Source organism: Corvus hawaiiensis, chromosome 4, assembly GCF_020740725.1.
Source record: "Corvus hawaiiensis isolate bCorHaw1 chromosome 4, bCorHaw1.pri.cur, whole genome shotgun sequence".
NCBI lineage: Eukaryota > Metazoa > Chordata > Aves > Passeriformes > Corvidae > Corvus > Corvus hawaiiensis.
Genome location: NC_063216.1, coordinates 39,952,479 through 39,976,684, shown reverse-complemented (window position 1 = coordinate 39,976,684; position 24,206 = coordinate 39,952,479). Strand labels below are relative to the sequence as shown.

The 24,206-nt window shown below is 40.4% G+C and overlaps 1 protein-coding gene across 2 annotated transcripts in view; it reads right to left on the bottom strand.

The window, feature by feature from the left end:
- Nucleotides 1-14,959: 14,959 nt before the first annotated feature.
- Nucleotides 14,960-24,206, bottom strand: part of LIN7A (lin-7 homolog A, crumbs cell polarity complex component) — a 48,149-nt gene continuing 38,902 nt past the window's right edge. The window contains exons 5-6 of one of the 2 annotated variants that reach the window (XM_048300712.1): nucleotides 18,967-19,179; nucleotides 14,960-17,440 (exon numbers count right to left, since the gene is read on the bottom strand). In XM_048300712.1, the coding sequence (XP_048156669.1) occupies nucleotides 18,967-19,179 (213 nt within the window). In that variant the 3' untranslated portion in view covers nucleotides 14,960-17,440. The remainder of the gene's footprint in view (nucleotides 17,441-18,966; nucleotides 19,180-24,206) is intronic. The other variant, XM_048300711.1, reaches the window with a different exon arrangement.

Genomic DNA, 24,206 nt, shown 5'->3' with positions numbered 1-24,206 from the left:
GAATAATGAATGTAGCACAGAAGCTGTGTTACAGCAAGTTTTTTGACTATCACTCACTGCAAGGAAGAGCATAATTCTGTACATTTTTTACAATACAACTGATGTTGTATTTTACCTCTGAAAACCATGCTTATTTGGCTTAAATTATGACTGAGGGAGGCAGCTGACCTTTGGGTTTTTTTGTGCGTGAAGTCTCTTGTATCTTTTGTTAACAAACCAAACAGAGATCTTTAGTGAAATACATATTTTAAATTCAGATCAAAAGGGACATTTGCACATTGCAAAACTAACATAGAAACCTGGAAAAGGTCTCTTAAAGATAACATCAAGACAAAAATCCTGCTTTCTTTATGTTCAAATTTCTTGAGTTGCTTGTGTGGAAAACCACTCATTTTGCCTGTAGGAAAAGATCAAGCTCTTCCTTTTCCTGTGGTAAGGCTTAAAAGTGATACATTTTTAGTAGTTAGTTCTTGGAGGATGAAGAGATCTTATTCCTAGTGCTTGTCTAAATATGCCTAGGAACACCTCAAATTCATAGCTACATTTCAGTGGAAATTCAGCATCTCTTCTTCCCAGTTCACCCTGCTTGTCAGGAGCAGTCAGCCTTAACCACAGCAGGCGGCAGGCAGCTCACCTCTCCCCATCCTAAACCTCCTCCCTCACTCCCTTCTCCCCTCCTTTACTCCTCCTTCTCCACCTTCTCTTTCTCGTCTGCAGAACCCTTGACTCGCTCATCACTTCTCCTTGCTCCTCTCAGCTGGACCTTGGCGTGCTGGAGGACTCACAGCTGGCCAGCTGACGACTGCTGACCTTTGGCAGGTTCTGCATGGGGTATCAGCCTTACAGCTGGCCACAACTGCCTTCCTGGCAACTAAAGGCCTAATGAGCTTGGCCAGCTGGAGACTGGGCTGGAATCCTGCTGGCTGATTTGACCCTGCACGAGGAACTGAGGGGCTCATCCCCAATGTGGAGGCAGTGAGCAGTGCCTCCATCTATGTGCTGCTGCCCCAGGGCATTAGAGCCAGGCTTCCCCTGCACCCAATTGGATTAGTGGAATGATTAAAAAAAGAGACAGCAGAGCTGTTTTTTTCACATGCTTTTTTGGAGTTTTCTGTTGAGTATTAGATTAGGCTTCATTAGTGGCCTTTACCCTCACTGCATCTCACAGTGTTCACTCCACGGAGTCCAAGAGATACACCCATCCACCAGACCAGGGCTGGACTGAGGGAGTTTTTCCCCTTTCCAAATGTGGTGGGATATATTTTCCCTTTATCCAGCAGGTGCCCCACTTTCCTATCTCCAGGAGCTTATCCATCTTGGACACTCATAGATCTCATGCAAAACCCTGTACTGCTACTTTCTCAAACATCTCCTGCTTTCCACTCCCATGACCAGGTGAAAGGCAGCATCGATCCATGGAGTCTGTTTTCTTTTTGAGCATTAGTAACATTTATGAACTGCCTGGCAATCTGCTGAAAAATGTTGCTGGCTATGATGCCAAAGGCATTGCTCATCTGTGCTTGAAAAAGGTGATACCATGATATACGAGGGTCAGCAAGCCCAGAGAGAGATCAGAAAGGTATTTCAGTATCTGTATTAAATCAGGTGAATTTGGGTCTGACAGTCTCTGAGAGGCCTTCAGATGTGGAGTAGCAGCAGAGAAAAAATTTGCATATTTTCTCATTATTTCTCTGATCTTCTGTGAATATGTGCTTTTGAACTGATACTATTTTCTGTTTTAAAAATCCATATAACATGACATAAAACGTAGCTTTAAAAGCATTAAACCCCCTTCCAGCTGGCTGGAGTAGAGTCAGCCAGTCATCTAGAGGTGGCTGCCTTTGCTCTGGTCCTCACTGTCATATTTCTCTCTCCTTTGGATAGTATCAAGCTGATATTGTGAGCAGACACCACACTCCCTTCTCCTCTGGGCATATGCCTACCAAGGGCTGTCATTCTGATCCTAGGACTCCCACATTTCATGAGCATTGTGTTGTGGGCAGCTGGGAGTCCGTCTGGTCTTTTTTTCTCAGGTTTTATATAATGCTGTGAACTCCCAAATGGGAATAGTTTGGCTGTAAAACTTCTGCAAATGGGTGAGCACCATTCCCTTGCAGACCTGCAGTAATGAAGACTTCAGCAGCACCTAAATAGTAAGATTTGAACTCATAATCCCTGCATGATTAAATGGGGATTTTTCTGGGCCTCACCCTGAGTTTAAGCATTCACCCTCACCTTCCTTGCAAACTCTATGAGACTGTTTACCTTGTCACAGCGTAGTGAGTGACCACCAGTGCCGAGTTTTTTCCTCCTGTGCAACTGGCCAAGGAAGACACATCCCATGAAGGTGCTTCATGCAGTGGGAAAGCAGACATTTCACTAATCTGAAGCTGTTTGATTGCTGGCAATATGGGTGAATTAACACCCAGTCTGGGAGAAAGTGAGTGTCTCATATTGGGAATTCCCTTCGGAAGACACACCTGGTGGCAGAAAAAAGGGGGTTCCTGCAAGCACAGAAAGCAGGGAGGGCAGTGGTCACATGGCTGTGTATGCAGCTACTCAATATGGAGTAAAGGGATGGTGACTCAGGGCAACTGGAAAAAGTTTAATAACTCTAAAATTCCTTTTGCTGAGCATGAAGTAGAGGAGAAACCAAGTAAACAAGGGCTGAGGCAGCTGTATCCTACTCGTGCCTGAAATGCACATTTCTCACTGGGTTTCACAAATTTCTCACATTTATTTCCTGGGTGAAATACAAAAATGACTGAACTTTGAAATGTGAAACTTGTTATTTCTAAACTTCCTAAGAAGTAGGACAGTGAAACTCCTTTTAGAAAAGTGCTCATGAAACTGGACTTTTCAAGCAGAAGTTGTCCGCTCTGAGGGGTGTCCTGACCATGTCTGCCTCCCACAACCCACGTCCCCATTACTCTCTTTTGTGTGGATGATAAGGACCATGAGAAAAAAAGAAGTATGTATTCTGGTGTATAGTCATGCTTTAATACATCATTTCAGCAATATCATGATTACTTACATTCTTTTTTGTAAAGTGAATAGTCCTATTTTTTTACTGCTTTTTATTTTCCATTTTTTCCCATCTCTATAAAGTTTTACTGTTTATAAACAATACTCTTGTTTAGATGAAAAAATTTGAGTTCCTTTTGGGTTGAATACGTACAGAAACAACTTTATCTTCATGTAAACTCTCTTTTAATCAGAAATAATGTATTATAAAGTACAGCTAGACAGCTAGGTTTATTCTTGCTGCAGCTCCACTGAAGCCCCTGGAGTTTCACCAGGAACAGATTTGGGCCAGAAGGCCTAGAATGTAGTTACAATATATTCATTTTCTCATGCTTCAAAAATGAACTGTTTATGCGCCGAGCTGTAAAGTGATATTCATGATGACTGAAGCCTGAACAACATTAAAATATCCAGATCCTCTGCTCCAAATCCTCTGGTATCAGAAACTGCTCCTTTGCTTTCAAAAGGAGGGGTCTACTGCTGCTGAGGGTAAACAAGGGCAGGGGCACAGCTTTGGTGCTCAAGCTGAAATAAGGACTAGCCTAGCTGATATTGAAGCTTAACTGTAGCAAGCCTGTGTCTTCAGACACTGCCCCAGCCCCAAAGGCTGCCCAGTGCTCTCTCCACCAGCCTTGCCTTCCTGCTCCTGTGGCAGAAAGTTTCCTATTGATCCTTTCAGCTCAGAAATCCTTGTGAGACTTGCTGCCCTATTCCCCAAGCCCCCCTTTCAGAGGAATCTTTCTTTAAATGAAAAGTACTGTGGAAAATTGCTTGTTATTGTGATTATAATGGATACAGTGGTTCACATAACTTGCAGTGTGCTTGACAGCCAGAGCCCACACTCTGTTCACACACTGGCATATCAAGTACAATCATGTTCTGTGTTTAATTTGGCCATGATATCTAGAAGTAGAAGCTTGAAACTGTGCTCACAATAACTGCAGTGTTGTTTTGAAGGTCTTGGAGGCCAACAGCTCTTATTGAATAGGTAAGACAAGGTAGGTACCTCCCTACCTAGCACAGTAGTTATTGATAGGCAGTAGAGTGCAAGGAGCTCTTGAAGAATTCTTCCTCTGGAGCCTAATTATTTTTTCAAAAACTTTGCCCATCTGTTTAGTTAGAAATAAAGTCAGAGAGAAAATGTTGCTGAAGACATGATAAAACCCTCCACTTTTTAAAAACAAATTTCAGACTTTAGAAAGAAATCAGTATGTGTAAGATCTTAGAGTAAGATGCAACCAAGTTTATTTCCACATCCTTTTGAACTAGTAGAAATACCCATGTACAGGCATACTTTATATATGCAGCTTTTAGCATGTTCAAAGCCTAAAAACGGAGTCCATTTAGGGGAAGGGAGAAAACCAATATAGCAGTATTACCAGATTCTTTATTTAAAATGACACAGGAGTATTTTTGGGAGGATCGGTCGTGTGATGCTTGACTGAGTCTTCAGCCCCCACATAATTTTTATTATATGTAATCCTGGTATGTTAGATGTAGATGTCTGTAGTGTTTTGGGCAAAGTCTTTCCCCATAGCTTTTTCATCATACTGCTGCAGGTGATTTTTTCAGAAAGCTCAGGGCCTTTAGAGACATTAGAGTCTCCCGGCAAGCAGCAGTTTTGCAAAGGGGAGGTTCTGCATCTTTTAGCTACCTGAATAGCTCTGTTCGATTCTAATCTTGAAGGTCACTTGGTTAAAAGCTGTGAGCAACACCTACAACCCTTCTTCCTCCAATTCCAGGAAGAAATGTGCCTGGCAAATATTTTGTGGTTTATGAATGCTTTTATATTCCTGTTTCCTGCTTCCTTTAGAAAAGGAGAAAAGCAGTGTATAATCCACTTGAAAATGTGGGTTATCTGAGAACTGCCTGTGCTGTAAGAGTTAGAGCATTGCCCCAACATTAAACAGTCCTCAAAATCTTCTGATGACATGCATGCTCAGGCAGGGTTTGGCAGGTCAGAGCTGATGTTGTTGCTGTTCGGCATGGCACACCAGCATACCAGGCTCTAACTTAGAGCTGGAAGTAGGGAGAAGAGCTTCTGGATTAATTCTGATGCTGTAATTCTCCCACTGCAATGAAATGAAATGAATCACTTGGTAAGAGAAGGGAAAAAATCCTGAATCCATATTGAGGGCATATGCTGTGCATCTGAGCCAAATGTGACTCAAACAGCCGTAGCCTGAAAATTGGATTTTATAAGCATAACACCAATCCAGCAGAAAGTATAACACACAAATACTTATAAAATTAAAAATAACTCAGCAGCATCCAAACATAAGAACACTATAAACTGTATTCTTTTGGTCTTAATAGAAGTACCTACCTTTAAGTGACACCCTGCACTTCTGTGAGCTTTTACTCCCTCTGGCTTCTCCAGAGAAGTCTGCTGCAGCTGAGGCCCTTTTAGGTGCAGGAATTCAAAGCTGAAGAATCCTTTTTCCAGTGGGATTATTCTTTTTATAAGGCTCTGTGTGTGTGCTGGAAAAGCAATTTATTTTGCCACTAATATGGGATAAAGCATCATTATGCTACTCAGCTGTCACTGGGGAGTATTTGAAAGTGGTAAATCTATTTTGGGCCCAGTAGTAGTTCTAATCATTCCAGTCTGAATAAAAAAAGTAGGAAGTACAGGACAAGGTCTGAACTCTGCTTCTCCACCCCTCCCCTCCCCCCCCCCCCCCCAAAAAAAAAAAATTCTGACACTTAAGGGACAGATCTTCTACAGAATGTAGGATTTAAAAAAAAGTGTCATTCCTCTAAAATGTTGAAGTACAGAATTTTAAATAGATGACTAAAAAATCAGCTGTACTATTTAAAACATTGAAACACATAGGAGTTAGGCACTTCACAAAATCCTACGGCAGACGAAGGCTCGAATTCTCCAGGGGGATTAGGTGTTTAAATATAGCTGAGAATCAGAGACTCCAGATCCACAAGCAGGGTTAGGGATTCCCAGTGCCAAGGGCCTTGTCCTTGTAATGATATACAGAACACTGGGAATACGGGAAATTCTCAACATGCAGTGAGAGGCACCTGGGCCCCAGTAAAGTGTCTGGAAACACATAATGTGAAGCAGGGCTCTGTCTAAATAGCAAGAATTTGATGAAGAACATGCCTGATTTAAGTGTCTTAATCTGGATTGGAATATAGTGTCTTTCAAGATCAATCTGTCCATCTTTCTTTCTGTCTGTCTGCCTTTCCATCCTGTGCCCAAGCCCCGTGTTCCATCGTCTAAGCAGGCATAAATACTTCATTTACAAACTAAAAGGGGAAGTGCAAGTGCTCCCCTTTTATTAACTGGGCTGTCACTTACAGCATTCACTCATGATGTGGGAAGATGAGTTTGAGCCCTTTTCTGCCTGTGTTGAAGGGACTGTTTTGATTAGGAGAGAAGAGGGTGTTTCAGGGCATGGTGTCTCCAGTACAAATTTGATTTGCACTACTACATGGACTAAACTAGATGGTCCTTCCTTCAGCTTGAATGATGACTTTGGCTTCTCAGACATTTAATTTGCCCCTAAATCAGATTTCTGCTTCTTTTTTTCCCCAGGTTTTGGGATGGATGAGTTGTGTGGCATATAATCATCTCTCTCTGAAGGGCTCTGTGATCTTTTTGGTTATGTGTCTGGAAGCGCAGCTAGTACATGGCTAAACTGTTGGTGTTTTCCATTCTGCAAGGACAGCAAATTCAGTCCTGTGACAAGACCTCTTGTGTGTGCTCAGATGTGATGGGAGCAGTCTGCTCATTCTCATTTTCAGGTGTGTCCCTTGCAACATGTATTTTGGTCTCAAAGGAGGCATACTTGTCATTGAGAACAAATAGGCAGGGTCAGGACCTATAGCCCATGCCTCTTCTTCAGACTGAGTGGATATCCTGGAGCAACAGCCTTGTAACCACTGGGCTGCTGCAGAAGCTGGATCTTTCTGGGCTGTGAACTGGAGACCCTGTGACAGGAAAATCCATCAACTCTGCTGTGGCCTGGGAGGAGTATGAGCAGTAGTAACAGGGAGGTCTTGATCCACCACAGCTGTTTGCTGAGTGACTTGGGTATTTGGGTATTTCTAGACCTTTTTGCTTTCTAGAGGAGGCCTCCTTGCCAAACCTGATCCTCTTAGGACAAGCTGGAGCTCTAGGACAATTACAAGAAGGTTTCTGATAAACATCAAGTATACATACTGGAATAGCAATGTATAATAACTTATTCTCTGCCTTCATCAAATATTGGAGGAAGTTTCTTTCTGGTGGTCACTGCACTTTGAATAGTTATGTCCCAGAATGATGAACAGGTTTGCGTATTACACATAGTAACTGCTTCAGCAACTAGGAGCACTGAAGGAGAAACAAAGAGAAATCTGTGCTACCTGCAGGTATCTGTAACCTCTGTTGCTGAATTGAATTATTACTCCATGGGGAAGAAGGTTAATGAATTGAGGATGAAATGGCAGTTACCTCAGGCATACATCTGGAGTATGTTGTTGTGTTATGTCTCCTACACTTCTGAGAAAATTCAGCAGCAAAGTGCAGTGTTGCTGCAGCAGTATCTTAAGGACTGGTGAGCTTGCAGCAGATCACAGAGTGTGAGCATTTTTTTTCCAATGCTCAAGTAGTTCCTGGCTTGAATACCATTAAAATAAATGTGTGTGTGAACAGTGACTCTTGAATAATGCTGAAGGATACAGCAATGTCCAGGCAGAAATGTTTTGTCCTTTTGCTGCACCACAGGTGGCATAATTTGGCATGATTCCTTACATGCTTGTACTGTTCTGTGACCAGCATTTGTCACTTGTTTGGTTTTTTTTTTTTTTCCCCCCCACTATTCCCTTAAATCCTGTGACTTAGAGTGACTTAAAGTGGTGGCAGTCACCCATGTCAGATTCCTGTAATTTTGCACATTTAAGGATGCTAAAGCAGCAAGGTCCATCTCGCAGTACACAGGATGCATCTAACTGCTTATCCTGCTTGAACCTGCTTATGTCTCCCTGAGAGGAAAAACTGATCAAAAAGTGTACACAGCCTGAATAAACCCATCTGCTATTACTAGTGCATGACAAAGATCCAGGCTGCTGTTTATAGCTTTCAGAAGTTGTTGCGATGTGGAGTGGCATCAAAATGCACAAAACCATTTTCCATCTGGGTCTGGGGAAATGTGGATGCTGTTCTTATGCATTTAAACTGAGCCTTTTTTTCTGCTGCTTCCCAAGCTTCTCAGTTATAAATAATGCTGATCCTGCCCCTCTACTCAGCCTTAGTGAGGCCACATCTGGAGTGCTGCATCCAGTTTTGGGCTCCTCAGGACCAGAGAGTCATGGAGCTCCTGGAGCAGGTCATGCAGAGGGCAACAAAGATGATTAAGGGACTGGAGCATCTCTCTTATGATGATGGCCTGAGGGAGCTGGGCCTGTTCAGTTGAAGCTACTGATTCAGCATCCTCAGTGTGCTGCAGACATGTACAGACATCGTTCCTTGTCTCAGTTATAGCATACTACTTCATACAGTCACAGTTTGCTCGGCTTCTGTGCACTCATCTCTGGCACTTACTGTCCTGTGGCAAAAGTTTTTGTGCTCGTCAGCTAAAATGCTGCATTCTGCAGCATCTAAAATTTAGGCTTCTTATCTGATATTCATCTAAGTTCCCTCTGTAGTGAATGAAGGAAAACAGGCATCTCCCATTATTAATAGGAGATACCCAATATATTTTCTTCAGTGACAAGTTGGGAATACGATGCTCCTACAGACAAACCAAGAAACCACTGCTTTCAATGGGGAAAGTGAGAGAATGGTTTTATGCTCCTACACTGGCTGAAGGAGAAACATGTTAAAGCTGAGGTGGGAATTAAGACTGGCAAGGCAGAGGGGAGAGGTATGGAAGAGGATGACTAAAAAACTCTTCTGCTGTCTTCACTGAAAAAAAAGGTATTATATTGTGTCAGTAACCATTACACAGATGAGGTGAATCACCTCTTGGAGATAATTGTTCCCTCCATTAGCTGCAGAGAGATGGTAGCTGCAATTAATTGCACTGGTCTCAGAAAAAAATGTCAGGTGTTTCGTCTGACTTCTGAGTCACTTCAGCTGCTTCAACAGTTAGTTTTACAGTCAAAGAAACATGCCAAGTCTTCATCTGATTTGATACTTGGAATTAATTCTTTTTTTCCCTCCTATTTTTTTCCACCTTTGAAGATTGTCATTGACTCTTGGCTTACAGAGCAAATTTGCTTTAAGATTGCATTCATCTCCTCAGTAACCCAGATCACCTGCATATCTGAGCTGAATAACTTAATAAAGGCAAGATAAATGCTTCTAAAACATGCTTTGGAGGTGTGCTAATTGTAATGCAGACAGCTGCTGAGGGTTCATTAGTTCAGCAAAAAATCTGGTTGGAAACTCTTTTGTATCGCATGAAAATCACTTGCACTTCTTTGGAGTCAATGACATTTCTCACATCCTTGCTCCATGCAGATTTAAAATAATCATCCTAGAATTAGCCAGGGATACAGGGAAGAAACAGTCTCAGCCACACCAGCCTCAGTGGAAGACTTGTTTACAGATGTCAGGAGATTATTATTTGAAGCAATTGGCATGCATTTTGACAAAATATATTTTTGGCCTTACCTTGCCTTAAAGTCTAAATTGGCAAACAGTTAGGTAGTCACACCAGACAATTCCAGGTGAGTATAGGTTTCTTGTTACCTTTCCTTGCCTGGGATTGTAACCCTTACCAGAGCCAGTGGGTTTCTAACAGAACTGGAGAATTTGGGCTGCTGTTAAGCACCATAGTCAGAACATGAAAACTGAACAGCATACCTGGCCCTTAACAGACAGTGAAGGCTGTCAGAGCCTGGGCTTAAACTCTGAAGCTTGCTGAAGGTAGGACTATTTTATCATTTGGCTTCCTTCCTCTATCCTTTCTTCTAAACACTGGTGCCAGTTTTCTGAGGGCTCCTGTATTTGTCACACTAGTGCTTCTTGGGGGTATTGCCTTCTCCCAGGCCTTTCAGAGAGGAAGCTACCTGAGAATATAAGATGTGGTGTACAAAATGTAGCTCCTAGTTTTTTTTCCCTGCTGAAAAAAAGGAGAACTTTCAGATGTCTGCATACTTCAGCTAAATATCAAAGCCTTGATTATAGCTGGTGGAGAAAGAGGAAGAAATTATAGGAGTGTCTAGAAGGGGAGAAATAAAAATGCCTCTAGAGCTAATCCATAGATACACCTGGATCTAATAACCCAAGATTCTGTTTGGGTGTCCCTCTGAGGAAGGTAGTGCCAGGCAGTGGTACAGACTGTTATCATCTTTGAGAAAATCACAGCCACAATGGAAATCCAATTTGATGGCTATCTTTGGCAAGTCCCCCGCTAAAAGCAGAGCAGCTGTTGCAGTGGGAGATTCATGACTTGCATCGATTTGTTACTGCACCTGGTTTATGTGGCTCCCTTCAGCAAGGCTTCATCTTTCGTTTACTTCAACGTGGATGATACACTTGCCTAGCGGCACTGAGGGACATTTTTTTAATCAGCACATGTATGATCTCCAACAGCAGCAGCGGCAGGTGAACTGTGATCAGACCCTGTGTGCAGTCCAATAACCATGTGAAGCAGTATTTACATTAACCCTAGAATAATTACCCAGGTATGAGTATTGCTTTTATTGCCATAATCCTATTGCCATTTGCCATTCTTAGCACAGAGCGCATTCACTCATGTGGTATTACTGCACATGTAAATCGAGTTCAGTTTTCTGAACTGTCCACTCGCTGTAATACGTGTGGCGATATGCTGAGTGAATGCTGCGCACATCTCTGCGTGTAGCTTTTTAAGGTGAGGAGGAAAGAAGCCCTCGGCAGTGACAGCGGAATGAGCAGCTCTCGGTGCCATGAACATCGTTTTGCACTAGGCGTCTCCCTTGGCATACTTATTCAGCTGCGAGCTCCACCTGCCGTGCCCACGGAACGGAGCCCTGAGTCCGTAGGGACACACAGATAGATTCGCACAACGGGGCTGTAAACCTGATACAGTGCCCTCATAGTGGAGACAAATACTGCTCAAAACACCTAGTCAGCACTTATACTTTAGTCTGAGTTAACTGATGCTTAAACACCCTTCACGTGACCAAGTTTATGTTTCCCTTTAAGGGTACTAAGACCCAACGGTGAAGTTTAACTTCTTTCAGTCAACCCCATGTATCAAGGTAAGGACAACATGCACAAAACCAAGGTTGAAAGGTGGTGCTGGTGTAAGTTCTGCACTTGAAGCATGATGTTAGTAAAGAAATTAATAGTTTGTTATGTGTTTGACCCCTGGGAGTTTAAGAAAGGCTCTTGCTTTCTCACTGCTTACTCTTGGAAACTTTATTTGAAATAGAATTTCAAAACAAATAAAACATTAGTTCCTGGATGCTTTTTTATAATACAAACACTTTCAGACTGGATGGCTGAAGGCACTGACTCAATGTTAGGATGCTGCCAGGAGTTGGCTCCACACTTTTACCTGTGAAATTCTAGACAGACATGGGTCTACATGCCAGGTGTGCTGGATTTTCTTCACCTGTAAACCTCAGTTGTTCAGTCTGTGCACAGTGACTCTGACCTACTGCATGTAAGTTAATTCACAGTGTAATGCCTCAAGCAGGTCTAGATATCCATTGGTTCCAGATAAGGAGCTGTTGTTTCAGCCAGAGGAGGATGTATGGTTGTTCCAGTCACTGTCATGGCATAGAGTGCTTTGTCAGCAGGGAATGAAATGAAAGGGAAAATCATCACGTGATGAAAAAGGGGTGACTCAAGAAAGAGGTAACATCCTCGGCATATCTGTATTTTTTTTTCAAGGTTTATCTACCATTTTTTCTACCCTCTCAACATATTTTTCCCCATGTGTCCTTGAGGGCTAGTGCAATTATTTTGCGTAAGGCAACTAAGACAGCTGACTATGGTGGCCATGAGAGGGCAGCTAATGGATATGGAGCGCAAGTGAAGAGCAGAGCACTCCAGAAGGTAGACATGGCAAAGCCTAAATGCTGAAGAGATTGCACGTGATCAAAAAGTGTCACTGCTCAGCTAACAGGAAACTCACGTGGAAAGAAGGGTAGGGGAATACTGCAGTGGGAGAGTTGGAATAGTTTTTTGGTGACATTTGGGCTCTTGTCAAAGGGAATTTGTGAGGCCAAAAAGTAGAGTGATAGGAGAGAGATCAGTGGAGAAGTACCTTGGAGTTGCTCTCATCTGAGCTGGGGCCACTCTTACCCACCAAACTGTTCATGGGTACCTTAACATACCCAGAATCCTTTCCATGCTGTTTTAGCTAAGCATTTTGTCTTGTTCTTTCCAGAAACTGCTGTAAGAGACATGGTTTATCCTCCCAACATAAAAAAGTAACTTGTTCAGATAAAAATAAATTCTATATTCCTAGACAAGTTTTCATGGATAAGTGAAAAATTTTAACTATCTTCCCTCTTCTGTAGTGTTGCACTGGCTACTCTGTACTTGAGAGGTTGTACTTTGTCTTTTATGTTTCTTCAATTTCAACAGAAATGTTAGGGAAGCGTCTCCTGAGATCCAGTTTTTAACTGGACCGGTTTACAAGCTAATCTCAGGCTTCCAAGCGGAATATAGTTAAGTGCAACTGCTGGTCTGTTTTGGGATGTCAAAATTAAAAGGCTGGGCAAGATTTAAAGCTTCAGACTTAAAACAGTTTTCCTTGAAATGAACATGAATTTGTGTGTCTATGTAACATACTCACTTTGAGAAAGCACACTTAAGAGCTCTCTTGAGAATTGCTGGTGGGAAGAAACTGTAAAAAGGACTAATGAAGAAACTCTCTGTAGGACTGCGGTATGTTTAGGTATCACCTTTTTGCAGCACAATCCAGCTTCACAAATCTGAGAGAGGAAGGAAGAGGTATTCCTCCACCCTATCAGATCTTTATGATTTTGGCAAAAGGAACTGCCATTGCTGAATCATATGCTTCTCTTGTGGTTGATAAGTTGACAGGAGCGAAAATAACTTTAAGGAGGTAAATTGAAAGCTGATCGGAGATTAAATGCCTATATGACTTTTTTTTTTCTTGGATCTTGGCTGTTCCTTTTAGACATCTGCTTTTGTAATCTTTTTACTTAATCCTAGATAGCTGCAGGTTTTAGATTTCACAACTGGGTAAATTTTGCTATGACTCATCCCAAATCCCTATGTTGGAAGTTTAATGGCTTTCATTTTTGTGCATCTCTGTTTGTAACTGGAAATCTAAAGCAATAGTTTGTCTTCTTGGTAGGCATTGTAAAATGCACACATACTAGCCCAGTGTTGGGAATGGCAGTACAGACTTCTGCTATCAGCATTCACAGGCTGCAGCTTTTTACAATCTGCTCCTGTATGCACCACAACTAAAGCATTTTGCTAACAATACCTGTTCTGAGCTCTCAAATTTCTTAGAATGGTTCAGAACAGAAATCTGTAGTGACAGGAACCTCCTCACAAACCACAATACATGCAAGGCCTCTTGGTCGTCTGAGCTATGCATGTAGAGGTTTAAGACTAGGGAATTAAAAAACTGGGGACTTTTTATTTATTTATTGTGAAGCTGTGCACAAGCATAGCAGCAACACATCCTTAAAAGCCATTACCTATTCCAAGCTAGTAGTTTAAGTTGTTCAGTAGTGGCTCTGCTTATGAACTTTTTAACAGAATGCCCTACTCTATTTTAAGATGTATGTCAGAGACAAGTGGAATGAACCACATTCAATGGATACCTCTAACTCTTGATTTTGGAAAAAATCAATGTAAGTTCCACAGCTCGCTTTTGGACAGCTGAAGGTAGAGACAATGAATCCATCAAACATGTATCTAAATCTTTCTGCTCGTTCAGACTGCATTTGCTTCATGGACAAGCAAGGTGAACATGGGTCTGCTTGCAGGACTGTTTGAGCACATCCCTAATTCACCCTGACTTTCTCATGGCTAAGCACAAAAAGCTGTATGTCTCATCAGACATGTATTGCAGCAAGCAGCACATTCTTGCAAACTGACCCAGAATACTCTCAGGTTTAGAAATCTGTTTTGTTTTATCGAATGCTGGGTATGAGAATGGTCTCACTAATACTTATGGAGGGGCAGTACTGCTTCTAGCTAATAATCCACTGCTTACATATGGAATAGTCCTTAGTACTTCCAGACACTTTTCTGCATAATAACTTTCAAATTCTGAAATTATGCTTAAAATTTTGCTTGATTTCAAACACAGGCAAAACCATTCCCCCTCTTGTTTAGCTTTTTTTTTTTTTATTCTAGGAATTTGGTTTGCTCATGAGATCCCAATTTCATTTAGAACTCTAAAATCCCTAGTTAGTAGGTGAGTAAACAGTTTTTCTCTTGCAAATAAGGCATATAATTTTGTGCCTTCTGCAAGAGTTCCCAAAGGTTACTAAATCATACTGGATTCTTGGCTGTGATAAATACACACGCAAGGGACAATGTACGGGACTGTGAAATCTGTAGTATTATTCACCACGAAACTGCAGGTAGATTTTTATGTCATTTTTTCCACTCATGCGCATTCATTGACTTTTAATCTATGATTGGTCACTAGAAGAGAAAAATTCAAGCTGGTGAGCTTTTTGCTTCATCAAAGACTATGGAATTCTTCAACACACTATAAAGTGCCAGTCAGACCAAATGCTGCAAAACAGAAAAACTATGGCTAGCACAGCAGAACCATCAACTTCACTACGTAAATGCCACCAACCCCGAATCTCTACTATTATTAGATCCTGCATCTGGATCTTCAGTCTAAGTGAACATGATGCAAGAGTATGTAAACACTCCTTTGGTTACTGTAATAAAGAGACAGAAGAGGCGTCTTGCATCTCCTACCTCAGTTTGCTACCAGTGCAGAGAAACATGAGGGAGCCCCAAAGGTAAATACTGGCAATAAAACTCACTAAGTCGAATGAAAGAAAATCAATTTAGTGCAGTGGAACAGCAAATGCCAGAAGACCAATCAGTTAAAATACAATGCACAAATACCTGCAGACCTGCATGTGGAAAGGGCTGTCTTCCCTGCACTTCTTTTGGATACTAATTCAGCCGTGCACATACGGAAGAGCAGTACTGAATCAGGACCAAATACATTTAAATCACAAATGAAAATACTGGTTACAAGCAAAAGCATACCATAGGCTCAGGGACAGTGGTTATTCTGTGATTGAGTAGCAGTATGTTTCTTTGATCAGTAAGGGGCATGAAAAGCAACAGAAAGTTATTTCTACCTGCTTCCACTTGAAAGTCATTGACAGTTCTTACTGCTAAATGTTGGCAAAGACTAGAATGTTAATTTTAGTGTGTATAAATAATTTATTGAATAATAATATATGAAAATGAATCTGATATGCTTCTCTATATGAATGACAGTCTATTACTGAAATTCATTAATCAGCACATTCCACTCAAATTTTTTGAGGAAGAGGAGGGAAGGAGGTGGAGAGGCAGTTTGGAAAAATGTAGTACAGTGGGCTGACTAAATCTGAATACTTGGTCTCTGAAAATGCAGCTATCAGTGTAATTCAAATCATACTGATGAGATACAGAACAGTTATATGCAGTCATAATAACAACTTATATACTGTCAATATTAATAGCAATGCCTGTTTGAGAACAGTTTTAAAATAGGTACGTACAATTTTATTAAGTATAAAAAGACACCGTGCAGAGCACAATACATTTCATCTTCAGTTCTGGTAGTCCTCAAACTCCACTGTCTTAATTGATATTGTCACCAATGACTGCTGAATACAATTACCTCTCTGTATAAAATGAGGCTTCTCTCCTGCTGTTTAGTTTTAAAAATACAGTAATTTCCTTTCAATGGCTACTTACACTGATGAAACACTGTCAATACTGTTGGCTAGCCTGCATTTGGTTTCTAACATATGCTATGATACTGCCAATTTCCCCTGTTTTGCTTTGCCTCTCTCTGTTTGAGAATAGATCCTCCAATATATTAATTGTTTCTGACTTTGTTCCAAGTTCAGAACAGAACACTGTTTCTGACCATTTCTACATTCCATTCTTCACATTACTGAACTTTCACTGACATCGGCAGGAGTTTTCAACATGCAGTGACTGTATGGTTTTCCCCTGAACTCCTTTTCTCCCCCAGTCTTTTCTAATGAAGCACAGAAGGCATGTAAAATTGATCTTTTTTTTAGGATTTGGGGGTCCATTTTCTTATTTTCTTAAAAGTAGATGACATTTACAGCCTTCCAGCTTTGACTATCTTCTTTGGAAAAGCAGACATGTAAACTTAAGAACTTACAGATTTTGCTTGCACATTCCAATTTTGTTTAATTAAAAAAAAAAGTACGAACTCTAATTTCAAACTGATTTAAATGATAATGGTGAGTCTTAAAAGAAACAACTAACACTTCCTCCTCGCTAAAATATATTAACATTAGACTGGAAAATAAATTAAACAATACAGAAATGCAGAGATTATGCTATCACAGTAATATCTGCCAAACAAAGCTCGGTCTTTTGCTAACATTAGCTTACTACATTTGCAATACATGCTAAGCAAAGACCCTACTTCTCTAACAGGTACATTCAGACAATATATATTTTATGGAATAAATATATAATATATCCAGTTATAGATTTCTGAATAGTAACTATAATAGATACAAGCAATACCTACGTTTAAAAATACAGTTCTAGGCTTCCCTAACTTTACTACTAATAAAATTAAAGTTGACCTAAAACTTTCTCACTCTGTTGATGCATAATAAAATATATGGAAACACCAAGAGTAAAAAGCCAATTGCTTCTACAAATGGAATACTTTATAAATATAGTAAATTGCTATTTCCAGAGGGAAATCTGAAAATTATAAACAGGAAGTTAGGTTAAAACAGCTCTACAATATATAGTACAAAGTGGTTATGAAGCGTGATGTACGAGTTTGATGTCTGTGGCAAAATTTTGAACTGATGTTTTTCATTCTTGGAGATAACTGTAGAGAAAGATCCTGCTCTCAAAAGTAGACAATCTTAACCTCCTTAAACAAAACTTTCAGTGACTAGAGAAAGCCAACTAGAAATTTGTCAGAGTAAGGGGTACAAGATTTGATCGAACAGAATTATTTGGAAGCCCTGGACTTCGCTGTTTCATAGGGTTTACCAATCATGCTGTTCTCGTTAGGAACAGAGTCACAGAAGTAAAAGGTATCTGTGACTGCTGTGTGTTGAAAAGCCTTATCATGATGGTACCCTCCCTACGGCTCACTTAATGTTAGTCTGGCACTGTACATTCTCCAGATGAATTCTGTTTCATGTTCCTGTAGTTGTTTGCTTTTGCTGGAATATTAGAGTACAGCTCTGGTTGCTTGATTACTGAACTCTTGATTGAGGCTTCTTCTTTCTTGAGAACAACCTAGAATTAAAGAAACACATTCCTCAGAGCAAGCACAAATAACTGAAGAATTAAGCTGCTGGCTGTCTCTGCCTGCCTTTCTTCTCTTTCAATTTAAAATCAGCAAAAATTCTTTACTTGCTAATGAAATGATTTAGGAACTGAAAAAAATGAAAAACTTCATGTGTATGTCTGTCTCCTGCAATGGCCTTGTTTTACACAGAAACCTCAAGCCTACTTAATGAAATACTACTGTTTATACCTCTTGTCTGAGTTGAGGCCCTGAGGTGGGATTCAAAACAGAGCCCTTGTTTGCATCAACAAATCTGGAATTCTGGTGGTCACAGGACAGGGTGTTTACAAGGAGGGTGTTTTCCCATGATTACCAACAGAGGTCAGTGTCAACACTAATAAGGATGAAACCATCACTGGGCACTTCAGATTTTAACTATTTGGGGACTTTCTGAGTCACTTGCTGTCTCTTTAGTACACGCATACTGTTTTGGGAACAAACAGCTACGAGATGAGGGTTGGGATGTAAGTCATTGGGACATGCTTCCTACTTCATTTTATTTAGGCAAGTGGAGCGTATCTATAAATGCATTCAGAGCACAAACTCTCACTGATTTCAGAAAAACTGCATATGCAGAGCATCTTTGAACCTCATATGCCACTGGGAGACTTGCAAACCTCCTGGAAGCTATTGTAATACTGAATGTCAGTCATGAGTGAACGAAATACTTCCTACCAAACTGTATCTAAAAGCAAGCACTTAGAAGTGCCCTGCAGAGTAATCAGAATTAAGTTTGGGCTCCCTGTATCAAGGAAGACTTTTCTTCACCTGCCACCATGATGTTTTGTTGCAGAAACCTTGATGTTTTGTTGCAGACTGGTAACAGATTTGTTGAAAATGCTTTAAATCTGGTGGCATATTCTTACTTGTCATAAATGCTCTGGTTGTTAATATAAAAAAACATTCCCAGGACTTCTTTCACTTGCAGATAAGCCAGAACTGCACAGTGGCTACTGAGCTCAGGTTTATTAGTTGGAAACTGGCTCCAGAATTTCCTAGTGCCTTTAACCTGTTTTCAAAATGCATTTTTACTGGGAAAAACCATGTGGAAATATACCAAAGAATGAGCTCTGCTCATCCTGACTCCATTAAGTGCTTGCTGGGGCCCCAAGGGTACCTCCAGGCCCCTGACTGTCCCCCCTTGGGGCTCCCTCCATCCCATCCAAAGCCCAAGACCTCATGTCAGCCCCCAGGGCCATCATCTCCTGCCACAGCAATGCCCCAGCAGGGCCAGTCTCCTGCTCCCCATAGCCCTGCCCTGCTCAGCTATGGGATCCCACTAAACTGGGAGCACCTGTGAGCTCATGTCCCAGCCTGTCTCTATCCCCAGGCAGGTGGCCAGGCCTGGGGCTGCCCTGCTCCTGTCTGGGGCTGGGATGGGCTCTGGGATGCTGCCCTGACAGACCCCTGGAAGCGGCTGGCCCAGGTGGGGTGCTGTCAGTGGCCTTTAGGGAAGAACAATGAATCCTCTCACCTACGACATATGGTTTTGCTGTGTCGTTTGCTGCTGTTGCTGCTGCTGAATGAGCAATTGCTGCTGTTGCCGGCGCCGGGCTGTTCTCAGTTTTTCGAAGCGGGCCTCCATCTCCTCCAGCACCTTGGGAGTGTAGCGCACCACCAGCTTCACGCTGTCCTTGGCTGCCTTCAGCAGCTCCACTGCCTTCTCGTGGTGTTCTCCTTCCACACTCTGGGAGCAGGGAGAACAGATTTAATAGTGAAAATGGTGCTTTGATCTAGAGCTGTCTTTTTCATATGGAAAGCCTGTCAGAGTTTTAGGTAGTTTCCACACCTTACACTTTTTAAGGGACCACTAAAAAGAAAACCTTAAGTAAGACTTATGCACTGCTGGGCATGTATTAATTTTCAAGCTCTGATTTCTATGCTAACGTTGCTTGAAACAGTAAATTTCCAAAACAGGGAGGTGACTTGGCTGTTAAAGAAGAGCATTCGATTTCAACCATTAAGTGGACTGACTGGAGTGCTTTTTAGGCATGCGCATGGGGAAAAATTTTCTAATGGTGCATGATTGTCCACATGTGTTGTAGGATGTATTCCAAAAAACAGAAGTATCTCTGCAGAGAAAAAAAACCCAACAGCCTGAATATCTGCAACCTTCACATGGATTTTAGATCATCTAAAAATATGTATTTTTCTTCCCACTTAAATCCAAGTTTTGCTACCTGCTGTGTTTGAAAACTCTTATGTATACCATGCTATTTAAAATGAAACTATACCCACAGGCTTCCAAAGAGAAGTAGCAGCATTCAAAATACTAAATTCGATTAATGCAAAAAGAATAACTTAGCATTGTTATAGCAACTGCCAGAAGAAAATTCTTTCTATACTCATCTCTCCTATTTGACTGAGTAGCATTGTGCGGGAACAGGGAGTAAGAACTACTTCTGATGTGGCACATTAAGATGTAGAAATAATGACTTAGAAGTTTCAAAAACCAGCCACTCTATACAGATAGCATAAACAATTCAAGGTTATTACTTTGCTAGTTATCTTCCCCTCTCCTGTTAAATATCCTTCAACATATTAATACAATCATTTTATGTCTGAGTTAACTGACCAGACTTAAGTTTCTACAGAAATTTTAAGATGCTTTGGAAACATTAATGAAACTCAGAGAAATAATGAATGTCAGGTGCTGAAATGATTACCAGAAATAGAGAAAGAACATATATATTTTGAGTTGTATGTTCACAAAATTCCTCCAGTAGATCCAAAGATCTTCAAGAAAATTCATGATCTTCGATGACCAGATTTTTTAGAAATTGCAACTGGGATAAATCTGCTGGAGAAGCACTGCTACTAGAAAGTAATTTGGAGAAAGAAATTGTTTCCTTACAAATATTAAAAAAAAAAAATGGAAACTCTCGTTGCATAAGTAACAGTGAATGTGTCTAATGTTCCAAAGTGAACTGAAGTAAAAAGCTATAGATGAACAGGGCGTTTTGTGAAATTGCTGTAATGAACAAGTCACAGATACAAATGAAAACTTCTTCCCCACATCCCCTAGCCTGTAACTGTTCAATGCTAGTTAGGTGATCATAACTAACACATGCTATAACTAGCTCTCTTTTATAGCACATTCTTTGTGACTGGCTTTGATACTGGCTTTTGGAAATGTAAGTCTCACCTTAAGACAAAGTGTACAAAATTTAGCATTTTTTTATTTTTCCTTTTTTGCTTGTAAATCATGGTCAGCATGGCATGGCATGGACATTCAGGGGAAATGATAGGGTATTCAGTGGTGTCATGATTGGTTCTGCTGCTGTGCAACAGTATGAACTTAGAACAGGCTATGACCAAACATTGTAAGCTCCCAACCTACATGAAGTAGAAACATTTTCTTTCAAAAAACTTTGCTTTCAAAGAGCTGGATGGTTAAGAAATAAGAAATTGTGATAGTTCTGTAGGGGAATAACAAGCTGGTGTGTTTTAATAATTCCATCAACAACCCAGAAAACTGCATTTATCATGATTGTCTATTTTCTCTCCTGTTTGCTCCCAGCCTTGTTCTTCCAGTTCAGATGGTATTTTCCAATTAGAAATGAAGGGTTTGACTTTGTTGCTATTCAGGTCAATGGAAAACTCCTGTTGATTTGAATAGTAATGATACAGAATTAAGCCTACTGCTCTGAGCCATAAACAAAAGAAGGGAAAATAACAAAGGCAAACAGCACTGCTAAATACAAATCCTGCTCTCTGAACACACCTCACCCAGATCTTTACAACCACAGTTTTCAGCTGTTATTAATATGATCGTTATACCTGCTCTTAATGTCTTTATTACTGCTTGCACTTCAATTTTCAAGGTGTTACAAAAACTTTACCTGCTTAACAGCAGCTGTACAAGTGAAATAGCAGAGCCCCTTGGAGTGGGGAAAAGGAAAGGGCAAAGGAAGTTGTTTTGCTGTTGGAATTTTTCTGCCTCTGCAAACCTCTAAGGTTGTGGTGGCAAAGGACTCCTGCTGGTAGAGGTCATTCCTGCACAAGGTACTTTGCTGACTGGATTGTGGTGGTGGGGGACACTGCAAGGATCTGACACTGTCGTTACTTTAGAACTGCCCACCAAATGGGTAAAATTGTTTTGGAAAGTATATATTTACTTAATATAAAATCTTTATTACATATACTTACATATACTTACTCTTTTTTTTCCATTATTGCATTGGCAGATTGCATCAAAGAGAAGAATGCAAAACACTGTACAGATAAGAACAGCTGAAAGAACTGCAGATATAGTGTGGGCAAATACCAACCATTACTCTATCCTGGTTCACAGACTTGCCATAAATTGAAAAGAAAAAAATTAACTTTCCCGAAGATAAAAAAGAAAATCTGACTGTTAGCCCACAAGTTGAGAAACTGAAAAGAATTTTTCTATTAGGTATCTCTAAAGAAATACTTGGTTGACAAACTAGTCATTATAAATCTATTTTGCATCCTTTCTGTATCTGACTCACACAAGGTATCTGACAAATGCAGAATCTTTGCCAGATATCAACAGGCACCAGCAAGTGTTTTTGTCGAGCCATCTGCAGAGCTTACTGCTTTCAATTTCCTTTATTTTTAGGGGGTGTGGGACAAAAGTATGTAACAAAATCCTCAGCATAATGAGAAAACACTGTTTTTTAACATCCAGTGAAACAGCTCAAGGAACAGTCTTCCCAGTCATGCTGGGATAACAAATCTGGATTCTGAATACACAGCTCTAATTTTATGTTGCTAATTATGAAGTTGGATAACCATCGATGGTTGAGCACAAACAAGTTACAGATATTTCATTTTCATTTCATGTCCCACCACTGAGCTGTATGTTCTACTGTACATACTGTATATTATTTGCTTTTCTCCAGCTAAATTAAGAGAATCAGAGTGAATTAGTCCCAGTAAACAATGCTAAATTAAGATTTTTTTTGTCCCGTCTCCAGCTGTCTGCAAATAACTGTTGCATATAGGTAAAACCTTATAAAATGAAGGCCTTGTTGCATTTGTAAAATCATGGCTCAGGCCTGTTACTTTGGCTAAGTAGAAAAGGACTGTGGGAAAGAGACACAGTTCAATTAAGGTAGAAAAACATGTTATATAACCATCATGTGTTTACATTGTGTATGGTGGTTGGTTGAATCATATTTGTTATCCCTTAAAACTATGTAAACTGATAAATGGCTAACTGCTTAAAAAGGGTGAGTTTTTGCAATAAAGGCTCTCCTTTGCACCTGCCTGGGGAATCTGCGCTGCTCCTTATCGCAACAAATAATCACATCTGTAATTTTTGCCTTTTTACAAATTATATTGTATGGGATTAATTCCGCCCAAGACTGGTTTATGAACAGTTGCTCATTACTGTGAGGGTGGTGAGGCCCTGGAACAGGTTGCCAGAGAATTTGTGCATGTCCCATCCCTGGAAGTGTTCAAAGTTAGGTTGGATGGGGTTCTGAGCAACCTGCTCTAGCGCAAGGTGCTCCTAACCATGCTGGGGGGGTTGAAACAAGATCACCTTTAAGGTCCCTTTCAACCCAAACCCTGCTATGATTCTGTGATTATTTCAAGTATGCACTTGAATTCAAATTTTAAATTCTGTTATTTAGACTCTGAATACAAAACCATTTCTCTTGCATCTCTAAACTTTCTCATGCGTCCACATGTAATTGGAAATTTTGTACTGTGTTTTTTTGCTGCATTACCTAAATATATATTCTAGAGCACATGCATCAAATTTTTGAATGGAGAATCATAAAACAGAGGTGACAAGAGGGTCAAATACAATATATCTTGACATCTGAAGGTTCGCCACTTTCCTCTCTGGTATTTGCCTAGATGCTGTTGACAGTAAAAGGATTTTTCAAGAATCATCCATCAATTAGTGAATTAAAACTATTTTTGTCTGCCTTTTTAATCACCTGTTGAAAGAAACAACAACAAAATTTTTTGATCGACTTTCAATCAGTGAAGTTCAAGTAATAAACTTCCTTAAATATTCAGTTTGTTTTTCTTTGAGACTAAATAATCTTTTCAGTGGGTTTTTCTTTTCTTCTTCATTGTGTACAAGTTTCCAGAACTAGTATTTCTCTTTTGAGAACATGATAGTTAATACAAGAAGTGGAAAAAGTCTGTCTGAAGTGTTACAGAAATACTTTGTTACAAGAGAAAGGGAATAGCTAGTGTTGACAGAAAAAGATGAAAACATAAATCATTTTAATTTTTTATAGGCTTGCAAAGAAGAAGAAATTTAAGTTGTAAAGTCTTAGATTCCTGACTGGACTCAGAAACTGTTACTATGTGCCTTTGATGTATTTAAATACAGGGTCAGACGGAGGTTTGCATGGAAAAGGACTACATGTTCATAAAGGGAAGTGTAGGGTTATATAAACGACTATCCTTACCTTTTCAGTACTTTACTTTTCTTTGTAAAAGAAGACACAAAGCAAAATGAAAGGCAGAATTTGACCCATATCATGGAGTCAGAACCTTGTATGTCTTCTATTCCAACAGCCCTTTTTTTTACCTCCATATTGACATCCACAGTGAAATTACTGCAAAATACTCCACCTTGACTTACATGAAAAATGACCATGTAAAAAGTGTACCTTTTTACCCAGCATACATGCTCTCTGTATGCGAACATTTGTACAGCTGATTTCTCCGACAAAGATATCACAGCTGGATGAATATCACTAAAAGAAATCTAGAATGTGCCCC